Source organism: Heteronotia binoei, chromosome 2 (genome assembly GCF_032191835.1).
Source record: "Heteronotia binoei isolate CCM8104 ecotype False Entrance Well chromosome 2, APGP_CSIRO_Hbin_v1, whole genome shotgun sequence".
Classification (NCBI taxonomy): Eukaryota; Metazoa; Chordata; class Lepidosauria; order Squamata; family Gekkonidae; genus Heteronotia; species Heteronotia binoei.
Genome location: NC_083224.1, coordinates 47,631,122 through 47,646,854, shown reverse-complemented (window position 1 = coordinate 47,646,854; position 15,733 = coordinate 47,631,122). Strand labels below are relative to the sequence as shown.

General features: G+C 41.8%; 1 protein-coding gene across 2 annotated transcripts in view; it reads left to right on the top strand.

The window, feature by feature from the left end:
- PPP1R16B (protein phosphatase 1 regulatory subunit 16B) overlaps positions 1-13,565 on the top strand; it is a 175,205-nt gene extending 161,640 nt beyond the window's left edge. For both annotated transcript variants that reach the window (XM_060230928.1, XM_060230929.1), the window contains exons 7-11: positions 5,412-5,537; positions 5,629-5,704; positions 6,555-6,684; positions 10,206-10,374; positions 11,007-13,565. In XM_060230928.1, the coding sequence (XP_060086911.1) occupies positions 5,412-5,537; positions 5,629-5,704; positions 6,555-6,684; positions 10,206-10,374; positions 11,007-11,528 (1,023 nt within the window). In that variant the 3' untranslated portion in view covers positions 11,529-13,565. The remainder of the gene's footprint in view (positions 1-5,411; positions 5,538-5,628; positions 5,705-6,554; positions 6,685-10,205; positions 10,375-11,006) is intronic.
- Positions 13,566-15,733: the final 2,168 nt, after the last annotated feature.

The window sequence follows — 15,733 nt, the reverse complement described above, 5'->3', positions numbered from 1 at the left end:
GACGCTCATGGCTATGCGCTGTGACCACCCATACTTAGTGTTTCACGAGTCCAGAGTATCTTTGGCTCCTGATGTTTCGTTTCTCCCTAAGGCGGTTTCCCAGTTTCACCTTAAGTTGGAAGTTTGGCTACCTACGTTTTACCCTACACCTACTTCAGACGAGGAGCGTTGGTTGCATGCCTTGGATGTTAAGCGTGCGTTACTTTTCTATCTGAGCCTCTCTAAGAGCTTTCGTCAGGACCAGCATCTCTTTGTGTCCTATGCTGCTCCTCGGTTGGGTTCCAGAATTTCATCTCAGAGGCTTTTGAAGTGGCTTACTGAAACTATTAAATTGTGCTACTTGCTGGCGAAGAAGCTGTTGCCTGGGCCCATTCGTGGGCACTCTACTAGGGCTATGGTGACGTCGGTGGTGTTCCTGAAGGGTGTCTCCTTGACAGACATTTGTAAGGCCGCCACTTGGTCCTCTCCCCATGCTTTCATGAAGCATTACGCTCTGGATGTGCATGCTCAGCCGAGGACTCGTTTGGGAGTTGTGGTGCTGCAAACTGTCTCTTCTGGTTGACCGTCTGCTCCCACCTCCAAGTATGTCTGGCTTGCTAATCTCCCATGAGTGTGAAGCACAGAGACCACGAAGAAGATAGACAGGTTGCTTACCTGTAACAGTAGATCTTCGAGTGGTCATCTGTGCATTCACACTACCCGTCCTCCTTCCCCACTGCTGACGGTCTCCCTATTTTAGGGGCTTCTAGCGGTCAGGAAGGAACTGGTGGGATCCTCGTGCTGGCTCTGGTGAGCATTCGTGCTGGGGCTCCTGCGCATTCTCACTGGGGGCCAAGTGTGAAAAATCCTGGGCTTTTTAGGTACCAATTTGGGGATCAGCGCAGGTGCTCTATCTCATGAGTGTGAATGCACAGATGACCACTCGAAGATCTACAGTTACAGGTAAGCAACCTGTCTTTCCTGTCTTGCAGCTCTAAAACATCTGACATTTATTCTATGTGGCTTTGCTGCCACCATGGCCAGTACCCATTGATGGACCTTTCCTCCATGAATCTGGCCAGCCCCCTTTTAAAGCTATTTATGAAGGTGACCTGACTTGGATAGCCCAGGCTAGTTTGATCTGGTCAGATCATGGAAGCTAAACAGGGTAAGCCCTGACTAGTATTTGGATGGGAGATCTCCACGGAATACCAGGATCATGACATAGAGGCAGGCATTGGCCAATCACCTCTGAATGTCATGGTCATCATTACCTTCCCTTGGAGCAAATTCCACAGTTTAATTACTCTTTGAGTAAAGAAGTATTTCCTTTTGTCTGATCTGTACCTGTTGCTCATCAACTTCATTGGCTGCCCTTGAGTTCTACTGTTACTGGAGTATTAATAAGTAGCTTTGTTACACTTGGGGCACTTGGCTTTTCCCTGGGTGATAGTTTCATGCAGCTATTTGCTTCTTTTAGCTCAGCTTGTTTACATTAGTTCTGGATGTTTGAGGAGCCATCAGATTAGGTTTCTGGCTAGAGTAGCCTGGAGTGTAAAGATGACAGGTGGGTCATTATGTCTTCATTGTGCTATTCCATGGTACGTGATAACCCTCTCGCAAAGTGTGTGCTGAAATTATTAAAAATACAAACAGATGGACAGTTGCATAAGCACAGCAACTTGTATGACCCACCTGTGCCTGGATGCCAGAACCAGCTTCCTGCTCCACAAATGCAGACATCAACTTTACTGCTCTGCTGGTTACTCCCTTATTATTTTGATTGGTTTGTTATGCACAGTTCCCATCCTTTCCTCTAAAAATCCTGAATAGCTTCAAGGGGTAATTTTGGCTTTCATAGGTTGATTTGGATGGTAAAAGGGATAAAGTACTTGAAGGACTGCTTTCTCCCACACTATCCAGGCTGTCAGTTAAAGTCCTTTCCCCAAACTCTATTCTGTGCCTCCACCTGCAGTGATAAGATGGGGAGTGATCAGAGACAGGACTTGTTTGGTAGTGGCACCTCTCCTTTGGAATGTCTTCCCCCTGGGGGCTTACCTGATGCCTACTTTTCTGTCCTTTAGGCATCAAGCCAAAACATTTCTTTTTAACTAGATTTCTAGTTCAGGGGTTCCATCTTTTAAACCTGCTTTTCTTGTCTACTTCTAGCCTGGATACCGTTTTATGATTTTTTTTATGTATGTGGTTTTATGCTGTTCTAATATCCTTGATGGGTTTTATGGTCCTTTTAATTGATTTTTTTTTTTTTACATTGCTGTTTGGATCATTTTATTGTTTGTACTTCATGAGCCTCCTCAAGCAATTGTCTGGAGAGGGGGCATCTACATTTTTCTAAATAATATTTTGAAATAAAATAAAAGCATAATGTGCATTCACCCATACCAAACCTTCCGGGGTTCATCTTACAGCTGAAAATATATAACTTCTTTGATGTCTTCAGTTTGTCCTTGGGAAAAATAAACTGAAGCTCAGTCCAGACAAGACTGAGGTCTGCTGGTCAGTGACAAAGCTAATTGAGGATGGAGAAATCACCCTGAAAGAGCAGGTTTTTAGCTTGGTGATGTTGCTAGATCCAGTTAGAGGCCCGGGTCTTCTCTATAGAACCCTTAATTCACTTTGGATGATACTCTGGCTACAGTTGTTGCTTGAAAAACATGATCTGGCCATGGTGAGTCATGCTCTGATTAAATCCAAGTTAGATCACTGTAATGTGCTCTGCTTTGGGCTGCTTTTGAAAGGGCCTGGAAATTTCAACTGGTCCACAATGCAGCAGTTAGTCCCTGTCAGGAGCTGGTCGCAGGGCTATTACCAATGTGCTTACTGCCCAATTGTTATTGGTTCTTACCTTCAAGGCCCTACAGCCCCTGAGGCTAGGATACATGAAGGACTGCTTCTTACCATATTGTCCAGCCCACCAGTTAAAATCTGCCTCAGAAGCCCTCCTCTCCATTCCCCCACCTTCAGAGTTGATAGAAGTGGCAGTCAGAGACAGGGCTTTTTCTGCATTGGCACCTCAACTATGGAATCTCCATACCTTTGAGGTTTCTCTGGCACCTAAAATATTCGCTTTTAAGCACCATGCTCAAACATTTTTGTTCACCCAGGCTTTAAATAAAGAGATTAGTCATTTAACACCATTTTTATACTGGGTTTTTAACCCTGAAAACAGTTAAATCAATTTTAAACTGCTCAGTTACTTATGATTTTATGCTCTGGCTGAGTTTTTAATAATGGGTTTTATATTTTTTAATGCTGTAAGCCACTTTGGACAGGTTCCCTGGAGAAGTGGCAGAAGACTTTTCTGAATGAATGAATAAATAACAAAAAGGGTGGCTAAAGATTTTTTCAAAGGGAATTACTTCTGCATTTGAGTTTGAAAACATCCTCAAGCTCTCTAGGACACTAGCTTAACCTTTTGGGGGTCATGGACCACTTTGAGAATCCAATGAAAACTGTGGACCCCCCAACCCAGAAAAAAATGCCATAGCGAGATGATGACTGTACATTACTTGAACATGTCCAGTAGCATCCCATGCCCTCCTACATTAGCTTGGAGTGAAACATTACAGTAATAACATAATTAAGGCTGTCCTTCACAAAGAGAATTTTCAAAGTAACAGGAAGGAAATCTGAGGAAAAAAAAGAATTTTTGTGCATGGTTCACAGACCTCCCCTGAAGTCCATGAACCTTCCCTAAGGGCCTGTGGACCCCAGATTAAGAACTCCTGCTCTAGGATTGTTGGGTTTTTTATGCAATTTCACTTTCTGTCATCATGAGTTAATTAAGTGTTTGTATATGCATGCTGATGTTTAGCCAGTGAGTTGGTAGAGCCAATGAGAATGTTTGCACATACTTCCCGCCAAGGCTAGGTGTCAATATGCATAGTGACCATTGAGGGAGAGCCCTAATAGGCTAATCCATATATTGGGGTGGTGGTCTAGGGGAGAGCATATGGTAAACTTTATTGCCCTTTGTTTTAAGCCCTTAGATCTCCATGCAGTTGATGGTAAGACTTGGGAGAGTCAACATGTAGTTTAGAAGCTAGATAGGATATTGAATCCTTTCTTTGTTTTCTAGAATTCCCAGTCATACCCTTTCCTCATTAGTAAAGTAAACTACTTTTATTCTTAAGCTAAACCTTGTGCCTGGCTGTTATTGTGGTTCTCTCCACATTACTCTGCTAATCATATCTCTAAAAATTCTAACATCCGTGGACCCCAGATTAAGAACTTCTGCTCTAGGAAGGTGTGAACTTGATACGAGGCAATGCTTAGAAGAACAGAGCTGTATATGGTATATATTTATTTTTAACCAGGAATAAATACAATAGTTTTTAGTATCAGTTTTGCTTGTTTACAGCTGCTGTTATGGTTCCTAATGACGCTTCTAATTGAACACAGATGAGGTTAGATACAGTAAGTTTTTATTTGGGAGGAAAGGGTGAAGGGGTTTCTTTGACCACCAAAAAGTTTACTCTGGGATCATGGGACCTGGATGGATAAAAACTATGGGGGACAGGGGCTGTAGTAAGGGGAGGAATTCAGGGAGATTGAGTCAAAAAAAGCTGGCTGGGTCCAATCTTACATTGCTGCACTTCATTAGAAAGAAAAGGCCAAGGTGATGTTCAGTTTCCCCATGCCATGGTGTCTTCTGCCATGATGAATTTCCATTGTGTAACACCAGTGGTTTGCAGTGGTTATGGGTGACAGATTTCTAAGCTGGAGAACATGCCTTCCGAAATGAGAGACTGTTGCATAGCTATTTTCTGATCGTAGGGAGCCCCCTATTGACTTCATTAAGGAATTGTTTCCACCTTGAAATCTATCTATGATGGTCTCAGCAGTGAGATGTAGCTGGAATGAAAAAGGTTATTAGTATTGCATACGTAAGGAAGCTGCAGAGATTTATTTGTGAGCACTGTTATTAGGAGCATGAATCATACAATGTGGTTCTGGTTGGTCCATTCCGGGCTTTGAATTGGAATTAGGTTAATCCAAGAGGATACTGTCTAGCTGTCATTCACATAGATGTTCTCCCTCACAGACGTAGCAACAAAGAACATCTCCTTTTCACTTCTCACATGTGTAGAAAGGTTAATATGGGTGCTGGATTCTCATTGCAGCAGTCCACCACAACTCAGCAGCCAACAGTTAGATGCCTGCACATCAGAGGGATTTCATACCTTCCTCACAGGATGTGAAAACATGGATCTGGGAGAAATGTGGTTTTTCCATGCCAACCTTGCTACAAAGACCAGTCCATCTCTGTCAAGTCCTTCCTCTTGCTAGATGAAAGATTCTGTCCAACTCTCATCTGTGACAGGGCCCAAATCGTTATTTGGTCATGACAAAGCATTCAGTGTTACATGAGATACTATTTAAAAGCCACTATATTTTCTGTCTTGTCATAGTTACATATAGCTTCAGCCAATGGCTACCTTCATGCAGCTGAGATTCTTCTAGACCATGGAGCAAGGCTGGACCTCCAGGACTGGGATAGCTGGGAACCCCTCCATGCTGCTGCCTTCTGGGGACATGTATGTGTTTTCTTGCAAGCCATTTGTACAACCCCTTGCCCCCTGGTTTGTGGAAACTGCTGAGACTGTTGGCTTCCTTCCTTCATTCTAGATGCAGATGGCTGAGCTGTTGGTGTCTCATGGGGCAAGCTTGAGTGCCCGGACAGCTATGGATGAGATGCCAATAGGTGAGTGATCCCTTTTCCTCATTTCTAAACTTGGTCAAATCAATGAGGCTCTCTTAGACAGCATATTATAGAGTTCAGGATATCTTGTTTCCTTTTATCCTATTTCTTGTTTTGGAGTAATTGTTCTTAGGTGTGGGGTGGTTATTAGAGTGTTGGACTAGGATTTGGAAGACACAGGTTCAAATCCCAGCTGTGTTGTGGAAGCTCCCTGGGTAGCCATGGGCCAGTCTTAGCACAGAGTCTAAGCTAGTTCAAAGTGTTCCTGTTGTTTTGAGGATAAAATGGAAGAATGATGTTGTATGCTGTTTTGGGTCCCCAGTGGGGAGTGTAACTACCCAAGTCGATCAGGTAAATTGCACCTGAAGTCAGGGAACCTGTGATCAGATCCCCTCTTGTATAATTTACTTTTTAAAAGCAATCACAGAGACAGAGGGGGTTGATATGGATTGGAGCTGGCTGCAGTACTGAGGAAGGGTGGTGGGTTAAGTTTTTGACTTCATATTGTTTCACCCTGGCTGTTTGGGGCAGGAAGGGCACTTCACCCCTCTCCAATGGTGGGTTGTTGGGTTTTTTTTGAGATTCAATTAAATTAACCTCCAATCGCCATCATTACATAAAGGTTGGCCCTTACCTTCTCCTGTCTTGGCATCTTCAGGACAGCCGAACTTACATGTCAAGCTGTGCTTTTGTTATTTCAAGGGCCTTTTGCATTGCTGATCTCCCAGTATGGGTCAGATTAATCCATGTTATTAAATGGAATGTAAGGAAAAGGCTTGAATGATGCAAAGAAGGGAAGTTGTTAGTGATTCAGCACATCACAATTTTTTGGGGTGCGTGTGTATTCTCTTAGATCTCTGTGAAGAAGAAGAGTTTAAAGTCCTGCTCTTGGAACTAAAGCATAAGCATGATGTCATCATGAAATCTCAGATGAGACACAAGTCCTCTTTGAGCAGGAGGTCATCTAGCACTGGAAGCAGAGGGTGAGTAGCAAAAGTGTTGTCATAGTTGCAGGATTTAAATTTATCTGGCAAGGCCAAGCTTTGTAGCTTGAGTTTTAGCGAGTTTCCTAATAGGAATAGGAATAGCATGGTGTCAATGCAGATCAGGGCCCAGCATGTTCGAGAACCTCGTTTCTAGAGGGTAACTTCCTGCTGGCATCTAACTAAAACTCCCTGTGGAGGTAAGCATAAAAGTACCACATAGTTAGACCCTTAAAAACAAACATAACAAGTTCATAAAAGCAGGTGTAATGGCCAAATATATTCACCTGTAAATTAAAATTATTCCTAAAAGAAGTTTTCTCTCTCCTCCATTAACATCAGGGCATCTCGTCTGAGGTCTTGGTCTCCTAAGCACAAGCTCTAAAGAATAAACCCATGTGAAAAGCTATGTGGGTCTGGGATGGTGGGAAAGATGATCTGGTACTGGAGATTCTGCAGGGCAACATCATAAGCACTTTGCTTAAGAGTTTGTGGGATCAAAATGCTTTTTAATAATAACAACACAGCACTCTTATGGTACATGCTACTTGCAGAGCAGCACATTTTAAAAGATCAGGGCCTGCTCCAAGAAGTTTGCAATGTAAATTTTAGCAGTATATTGTTGAAAGAGAATAGAGACAGAAAAAGGAAGGGAAAGAAGGGAGGAATATAAATCATCCCTGGTGAACTCCCATCCACTCACATCTTAATTGAGTCATTAATTAGAAGAGGCATTTGTGCATTTTTTTTTGTTTGAAAAAAGATTGTGTTTATCAAGAGTTCTAAATTGGATCACAAATATTTGACTATGCATTGTTGCACAGCTATTTGGGAATTGTGGTACTACTCATGTGGATCCCTTTCTGGAGGAGGAAACAGTAGCAGCTAAGCAGAGGAAATTTGTATTATATTCAGACTTTGCCATGGGGTGCGTGTGTGAAGGAGGTGAGGATTAAAGAGTTATGCATCTCTACTGATTCTGGATCTTTACAAGCTGTTCAAAGCAGCACCAGTTTACCAGAACTGAATGAGAGCCATCTAGTGGCCACATATGGTCATCAGAATTGATGCTTTAGTATGAGTCACAGGACAGAGTTATTTTAGAAATGTAAACTCTGTAGAAATGTTACAGCCATTTTGCATGTTTGCCTACCCATAATACATTATGCAAACATTTGTATAAATATGCACATATCTTGTGTGTGATCGTCAAGTTTCCGGAAATATTTGTGGGAACATAAACCATAAGGACTGGTTTCATCCATGCCATTCAAAGTGCTGCTGAGCCTCTCCCCACCCTGCACTGTTGGCATACATTTCTGAAAAAGAAAAATGGGTTTCATACGCATTTCAAACTGATTTAAAGAGGAAGGCGGGCTTACAGTCACATTCTTTTGGGTTTTGTGCCTCCTATGAACAGATTCCTTCCATCTGAAGTTCAATTTTAGGTCTACAACTTTTTCTACTGAATTTTACACATTTAAAGGTGGTTGTCCCCCCACCCCCATTTTACCTTTTCTCTGTGTTGGTGTCTCTTTGGCATTATTAACAGGTGTATTTTAAAAACTTGAAAATTGTGGCACCAGGAGAAAGGGAGATAAAGGCTACAATCTCATGGGAGTAAGCCCTATGACAAGCCTTTTCTGCCAACTGAGGGGACGCACACAGCTTTCTATGACTTTGGAGGAATCAGATTTGTTTTAAACTGTAAACCTTCCCCTCAGTTACCAGGTATTCTTAAGGCAGCAAGTGGCTTTGGGTTCACTGCTGTGAGGTAAGTTTTTTAGTGAGCCAATAGAATATGGAGATCTCTGAGGCAAGATTTTTATATAAGCAACAAAGAAGATGTCTTTGTTTACAGATAGGTTTCAAGGAATAAATCAGCAGCACAGGTCTCCACATAGGAGAAACTTGGCGGAGACACAGAAGTTTAGGCAGGTTATGGCTTTAGAGTGTGACGAGTGGGAACCTGCAAGGACCTACATAATGCCCCTTTAAGAAATGCGTTTACCCAAGCCCGTTTCCAAACCATGCCATCTTGTACCTTCAGGGTAGATTTCAAAAAATAGCCATGGATATTTGTTCCTGTGGTACCAATCAGATAGAAGATATTGTTCATTGTTTTCTATCCTGTCTATTTTATGGGCCCATTCAAAATAAACTGAATTAATTTCTCACAAAGTTTAGATCAGAAGAGGAATGTATTAAATTTTTATTGGCTGATACCATTCCAGATGTTACCCTTAAGGTGGCTTTTTAGCAATAAAAATAAGGAAGAAGATAATTACAGCCGCCCATGCAAGAATTTTGGCCAAGTTATATTCTTATTCTGTCGCATTGTTTTATTATATATGTTTTAAATCTTGTTCCTAGTACTGTATTTTGCTATGTATTTTTTATGTTTTACTTTTTATGGTTAGAAGCAAACTGTATATTTTGGGAGTTTTGCTGGGTTGTTATGGCCTTTGGCTACAACAATAAAACGCTTTGACACATAAGGCATCTCATTTCCCCCCCTTCCTTTCCTCTTTTCTTCCTTTCCTATATTGCCCGTTCACAGCTCTAGTCACCGGATTTAAGTATCTAAAGATTGGCACTTTGCTATAATATAAGATTTGAAATTTTCTTACTAGCCACTAGATTGGATCCTATCACACAAACAGGACTCCACCCACACCAGTCTGCCCTTTCCCAAGAGTCAGAGCAAATGGTACAAGCTCTACTTATTACTGGAGACAGCCCTAACAATTTGGTATTCTATTCTCTCCCAGAGGTAGAGTTAAATCACTCTGCTATGCTACCAGGTAGAGCTACCCTTCAAAATATCTGCTCTTTTTACTCAGGCAGACTCAAAACTGTGTCACTGCCCTCCCCTGAGGCAGATCTGGACTACCTCCTGTGCTGCTTCCCTCCAACATTTTCTCCCCCCTCTGAAAGGTGATTGGATGCTGGAGCAGCACTTCTATAGGCTCAGCTGACAGGCTGCTGGCCATCACAGTCCCAGACTTACTTCTGATTTGAATTAAGTAGACCTGCTTAAGATTGCACACAAAATCTTAGGCAAAGGGAAAAAGGAACACAGTAGAACCCCCTCATCCTACTCTTCTGGTGTTGGATTTACTTTCCAAAACTACATTCACTGGATTGAGACTGCAATATATTTGGACATTGGGTTGCTTTCTTGTTTAGTGTTTCAGGTTCTCTGTCATCAAGGTTTCACCCTGATGTCTGAAAACATCTTTTTTAGATAGAGGAAAGATTTTGGGGGGCATAACAAGAACAGGAGATAAGGCTAGTCTTAGGCAGATAGTCTTCTGGTCTTCAGAAGAGCTTTGTTTGAATGGTCTTATAAAGTGTCTTATTAACAAGATCTGAAATTGGGAGGGATTATATTAATATAGCAATGATTATGAAACCCCTTAAAATATACTGACGTGTTCACCTTCACAAAGGGAGAGGACCTGTACAAGAAGAGCTGTCCCAACAGCTCCTCTGTTCTGTTTTGGACATCTCTTTTTCAGGAAAGTTGTTCGGAGGGCAAGCCTTTCTGACCGAACAAACCTTTACAGAAAAGAGTATGAGAAGGAGGCCATTGTCTGGCAGCAAATAGAATCTTCTGAAGAGCAAAGAACTTCTGGGTACAATGGTGACATCAGGGAAATTTGCTCCAATCAGGAGAACACAGATCCGGTAAGAGACAAAGTTATCACAACCTCAACATCCATCATACCTAAACCATTTCCATTCAGGAATCACAGAATCCCTATGGAGGCTGTTTGTATTGTACCTTACAAACTATAGTAGAAGGTCCATTATCCCAAATTTCAACATGTGATCAGATATAGTCTAACATCAATCTACTGTTCAATCAGTCTAATACAGCTGTTCCCCTCCCATGCCATTTGGATACATTTTGTTAAAAATTCCATATTTACTCAAAAGGAAGACTAAATTTCACACACACACCACAGGAATGTAGTCAACAAAAAGAGAGGGTTGTGTTTCTTTCACATAAATCACAAGTAAGTAGAATAATTTAAAAAATCTTTGTGTGTAACACTGGGGAGTCATATTCAGGGTTGTCTTTGTCTCGGGTAAACACAATAGATAAGGCTGCTCTGTGTAAGCCATGGGCTATTTAAGAGTATTTTTGCAAGCCAAAAAAAAAAAAAGGCCACAGTCAAATTATAATAGTGGGGGAGAGGAAGTAGCATGTGAGGCTGATACCGTGATGCATGAGAATCAGTAAACATGGACAGAAAATTTCCATCACATAATGGATGGGTAGCCATTGCTTGACATATATCCCTTTGTCGTTTCAGAACTCTACAATGGATACACCCACCCTCCTTCCTGAGTTGGCAACCAAAAGCACTCAATGTGACTCAGAATCTCTGCTCCAAAATGGGCTGAGCTTGTCCTCAGCCACTTACCAATATTCTATCCCTAATGGAGATGTTTGGAAAATGCATTCTGCTATAGACAATGATACTGGCCAAGGACTGCCGTATGATACCCCAGAGGTCCCGGACGTTCATCAGATCTGGGGGGGCTACAAAGAGAGGAGCCACCAAACCCTCTCTGAGCTAAAACGGCAGAGGGCTGCAGCCAAGCTTCTCAACCACCCTTTCATCAGTACGCACTTTGGCAGCAGCATGGGCAGCACAACGGAAAATGGGGGAGAGGCTAAAGAGCACTTGATCAATTCCAGGACTCCCTCATACACAGCCAATGGGACCTCAGTTTATTACACAGTGTCGAGCGGCGACCCCCCTCTCTTAAAATTTAAAGCTCCCATGGAAGAAATGGAGGAGAAGGTGCATGGGTGCTGCCGGATTTCCTGATCTAAGTTCATTCCTAACTGGAAGAGATGCACTAAGTTGGGCGGGGCATGTTGCATCCATCACCGAGTCTGAGCTGTTAACCACTGCTAAATGGGAGAATATGGATGCGTCATATGAAGCTCAGCTAGGTTTTATTCATCTTTGGTACCTTACTTTGCTTTAGCAGTTCCATTTAAAAAAAAAAAGCAGTTATAGGCAGCCAAGTGAAGTCCAGGAGGGGAGAAAAGTCCTTATTGCATGTGCTAGGCTACCAGAGTAAAAGTGCTCTAAGCACATTTCATTTCAAATCCCATCCTTGCTTTCTGACCTTCCTGGGCCACCCTTTGGGGACAAGCCCTCCCAAGTCAACTCATTCTTGGTGTACTATTACCCAGGGTGCATAATCCAAATCCAGCACTTTTTTTTTTAAAGCAAGCAAACTTAGTTGACTGCTTAAGGACTCAGTTTGCTTTTGCACACAGAAAATATATGCACTTTAATATGACCAGTTTGAACATTTCACTTTTTAGGTGATAACACATTCGGGACATCATCCACCCCTCTGCCAAGTTTATGAGCCATCACGACTTCATGCATTCTTTGTATAAAACAAAGAGAGTTGCATAGTCATTCGCAAATTACACCCCTTTCTTATATGGGTCAAATATCATTGAGCTCAGAAGACCAATATGATTCAAAACAAAAATAATCTATTGTTCACATGTAACCTTCTCTATTACATACCAGTAGCCTGGTCAATGCCAGTTTAAATTTGTCATATTCTAACAACAGGATACTACATTTGGATATTTCCCAACCTGCTACAGAGAAGATATGAGGGAAGGAAAATATGTACTTCCGTTCATCTAACCATCATTTCTTACCACACTGACTCATGTAATATCATTTGAGTTAGGCTATTATACTATGTCTGTTTGAAATGGCTCTCAAACATTAAAAGCTGGTGACCAATTTGTTTAGCTAAATCCCTTATTCTATTATGATCTTCATGCCAGTTTCTACTTTTCTCAGCTATTTTTTTCCCTCTGGCCACTAGTGGTAATCTGTTGGCCATTAGGTTTGGAAATGCTGAAGCCACAAAAAGGCAGCACTGCATTTTATTAATGAAGAAGGGCTGTCACCCCAAATAGCATCTCTGTATCAAGTCCCTGTGTTGCAATCACTGAAATCAGCAGCTGTCATAGGCAGGAATGGGACAACATCCTCCATCATGTCACAACGTGGTGCAACTATGCTTCACAGAGGAGAGCCTGATAAAGGGCAATATCATGTCTTCTACAGTATCCAATTCTGCCCAAGTCCAACTGCTCTTCCCACAGAACAAAAAAAAAAAAATTACCTAACAAGTAAGTTTTCAAATACACTGATTACTGAATTTCCAAGGGCTAGAATCAAATCTTGATGTCTCAGAAAAGCTGTACAGGGGAGCGTTTCCCACATTACATTTTTAGCAGATATGTAATGCTGACTGCTACCACCTTCATGTATCTGTGAAAACTAACATTTAAAGCAGGACTTTAAAAAAAATGCACTGAACAAAGAAACAAAATGTGTAGCCACATATGCTACAATATTATTAGGTATATGCCACAAATCTGTATTGTGTACCTGTTACAACTGAATGTCTGAAGCGTTACTATTTAGCAAAGCAGGTGGTACTTGGCAAAGGGGTATATAATATCAGCACGGCTGCCTCAGCACTGAGCATCATTTCTCATTTAGGTGACATATAGAGAAAAGTGCCTCTGAATCAGAGCATAAGCTCTAATAGCTACATGGATTCAGGAACTGAGAAAAGAGTAGGATGCAATATTCAGTTTGTTATCCACTGATAAAACATCTCTGTGTGCACAATGGTCCCAGTCTATTGTCAGTTCCTTCCCAGATTTAGACAAAGGCAGCACAGAAAATGTAGAAACAGCAAGGTGGGCATGTCTTCCAATAGAATTGTCCTCTTTTGGCTGTTCAGTCATACTGGCTCCATTAAATCCCTATTTTTGTATAGATGTAAAGCTTATAAAGTATCACATCACTGTTTCTGGTTTCCTCTTCAATTCTCATCTTCCCATGACCTAAACAACATACAATCACATGAAGACTAAGACTAAGAGCTGGGGGGCTTTGTGTGTGCATTCAGTTGAGATATAGAAATGGGGATCATGTCTGTTGCTGCTGCTCCCAAGCCGGTATGTGTTCATCTGAAGAAAGGCCTGTATGCATAGATTTGAGCCAAATCCCTTCCGTGCATCCAGATGAATGTGCTGAGAGCCCTAAGGGAAGCTCACATTGGATGTTACTTATTTCTAAGTGTGCTTCATGCAAAGCAGTTATAGAAATGAGGAATGTTTACTACTATTAACCCTCCAAATGATTATGACTATCTAGTGGAAGAAAGGTAGTGGCCATCCACTTTGTACAGCAAACTTCATACTGGGTATGCAGAAATGTATTGACATGCCTCTTCATGGAACATGCTAACTATGCCCACTTCTGGTGCCGTCCTAAGTAGTTACACTGTTCTGAGCCCATGGATTTCAATGCTCCCCCCCTTTTTTTGGCCATCCAGTTGCCTCCAACTTATGGTAATCCTGTTAGGTTTCCACAGCAGGAGATGTTCAGAGGTGGTTTGCCATTGCCTTCCTCTGGATAGTGACCCTGATATTCCTTGGTAGTCTCCCATCCAAATACTAACCAGGGCTGATCCTGCTTAGCTTCTGAAATCTGACATGCTTGGGATATCCAGCTCAGGGCTATCCATTCAGTGGCCTTAGGGTATAGAATGGCACTGTTGAAAGTCAGTCCTATGGCATTAAACAGGACTTAATCCAGAGAAAACACACATGAGAATGAACTGCAAGTTGCTTAATTACTAGCATCTGAACACTTCACTTAGCTTTACTCAACATTTCCCTAGGTGAATCACAACTTTACTGTAAAATTCTCTCCATGCAAACTGGTTTTTTCCCCATTTTTCTTACAAGAATTTTTTTTACTGGTCGTTGAAAAGCAGTTTGGTTTTTTCAGAGCACTCTGTGAGAAAGGAGGGGGGTTCAGCTAAGCAACATATCCAAGTCGGTTTTAAAATTGGTTTCTGCAAGCAATCTCATTTTCTGCAAAGAATACTGGGAAATTGCCATTTCCTCGAGAGTTCCAGCAGCAAGGGGTGGGCTGACAGGTAATAGGTTTGATTCATAGTACAGTCATAGCCAAGATACATACTGCTTGCAATTTGGGGAGAGGTTGTGGCTCAGAAGTGAGGCATCTGCTTTGCATGTAGAAGGCTCCAGGTTCAATATTTGGCATTTCCAGTTAAAAGGATCAGGTAGTATATGAGTTGAAAGACCTCCAACTGAGTTGCTGCCAGTCAGTGTAGACAGTAGTGACCCTCATAAATCAGTGATCCAGCTCAATAGAAATCAGCTTCATGTGTTCAAGTGTACATTTTTGTACTGGTTAAACCCAACAGGTTCCCCTTGTATCAATGATATAAGGTACTGTGTCTTGCTGATCAGATGGTAAGAAAACAAATTGATTGGGGATAAACATTTGGGCTCCCAAGGAGTTTGTAAAGGGTTATATGATGTTGCTTTATTATCTTCTTGGAATTTGACACAGGACTTTAATATCCTCCCTGTATATTCCGAGCATGCATTCATCATGTCCTCCGCTGCAGCTTTTCAGTTTCCCCAAATGACTAGTTTTGCTTCAGGTTGGGTCCTGGTGACTGAAATAACTCAGGTGTGGTAATTTGTGAATGGGACAGTCCTTGCAATTTGTGTGTGACTCTAGGCCATCTGTGCCAAGCATAGGTTGATTAATGCCTCAGCATCCCTGAAACAAACTTGTTCATGTAATGTTTACTCTTGCCCTTCCACCAAGGAGCTTCAGCTACAGGGTCCCTCTTTCTCATTCTTATCAGTATTCAGATGTATGTGTTTATGCGTTGCATATTTGGGACTGCATGTACCTCCCACTTTAAATGAGATTGCTAGTGTCCTACTTGTTCTCTATGCATTTTCTAAAATATTTTTTTTTCTGCATGTGATGGAGGAGACTGACTTATCTTCAAGAATTTACTACATGGAGGTAACCTCCGTGCAGCAAAACAAGTATGCATTGCAGTATCTGAAGGTCAGTGCAGGCAGTTCATTTCACTGCAGGTACACTGAGCAGCTTCTGGCCACATGGCCCAGTGTTGTCACTCA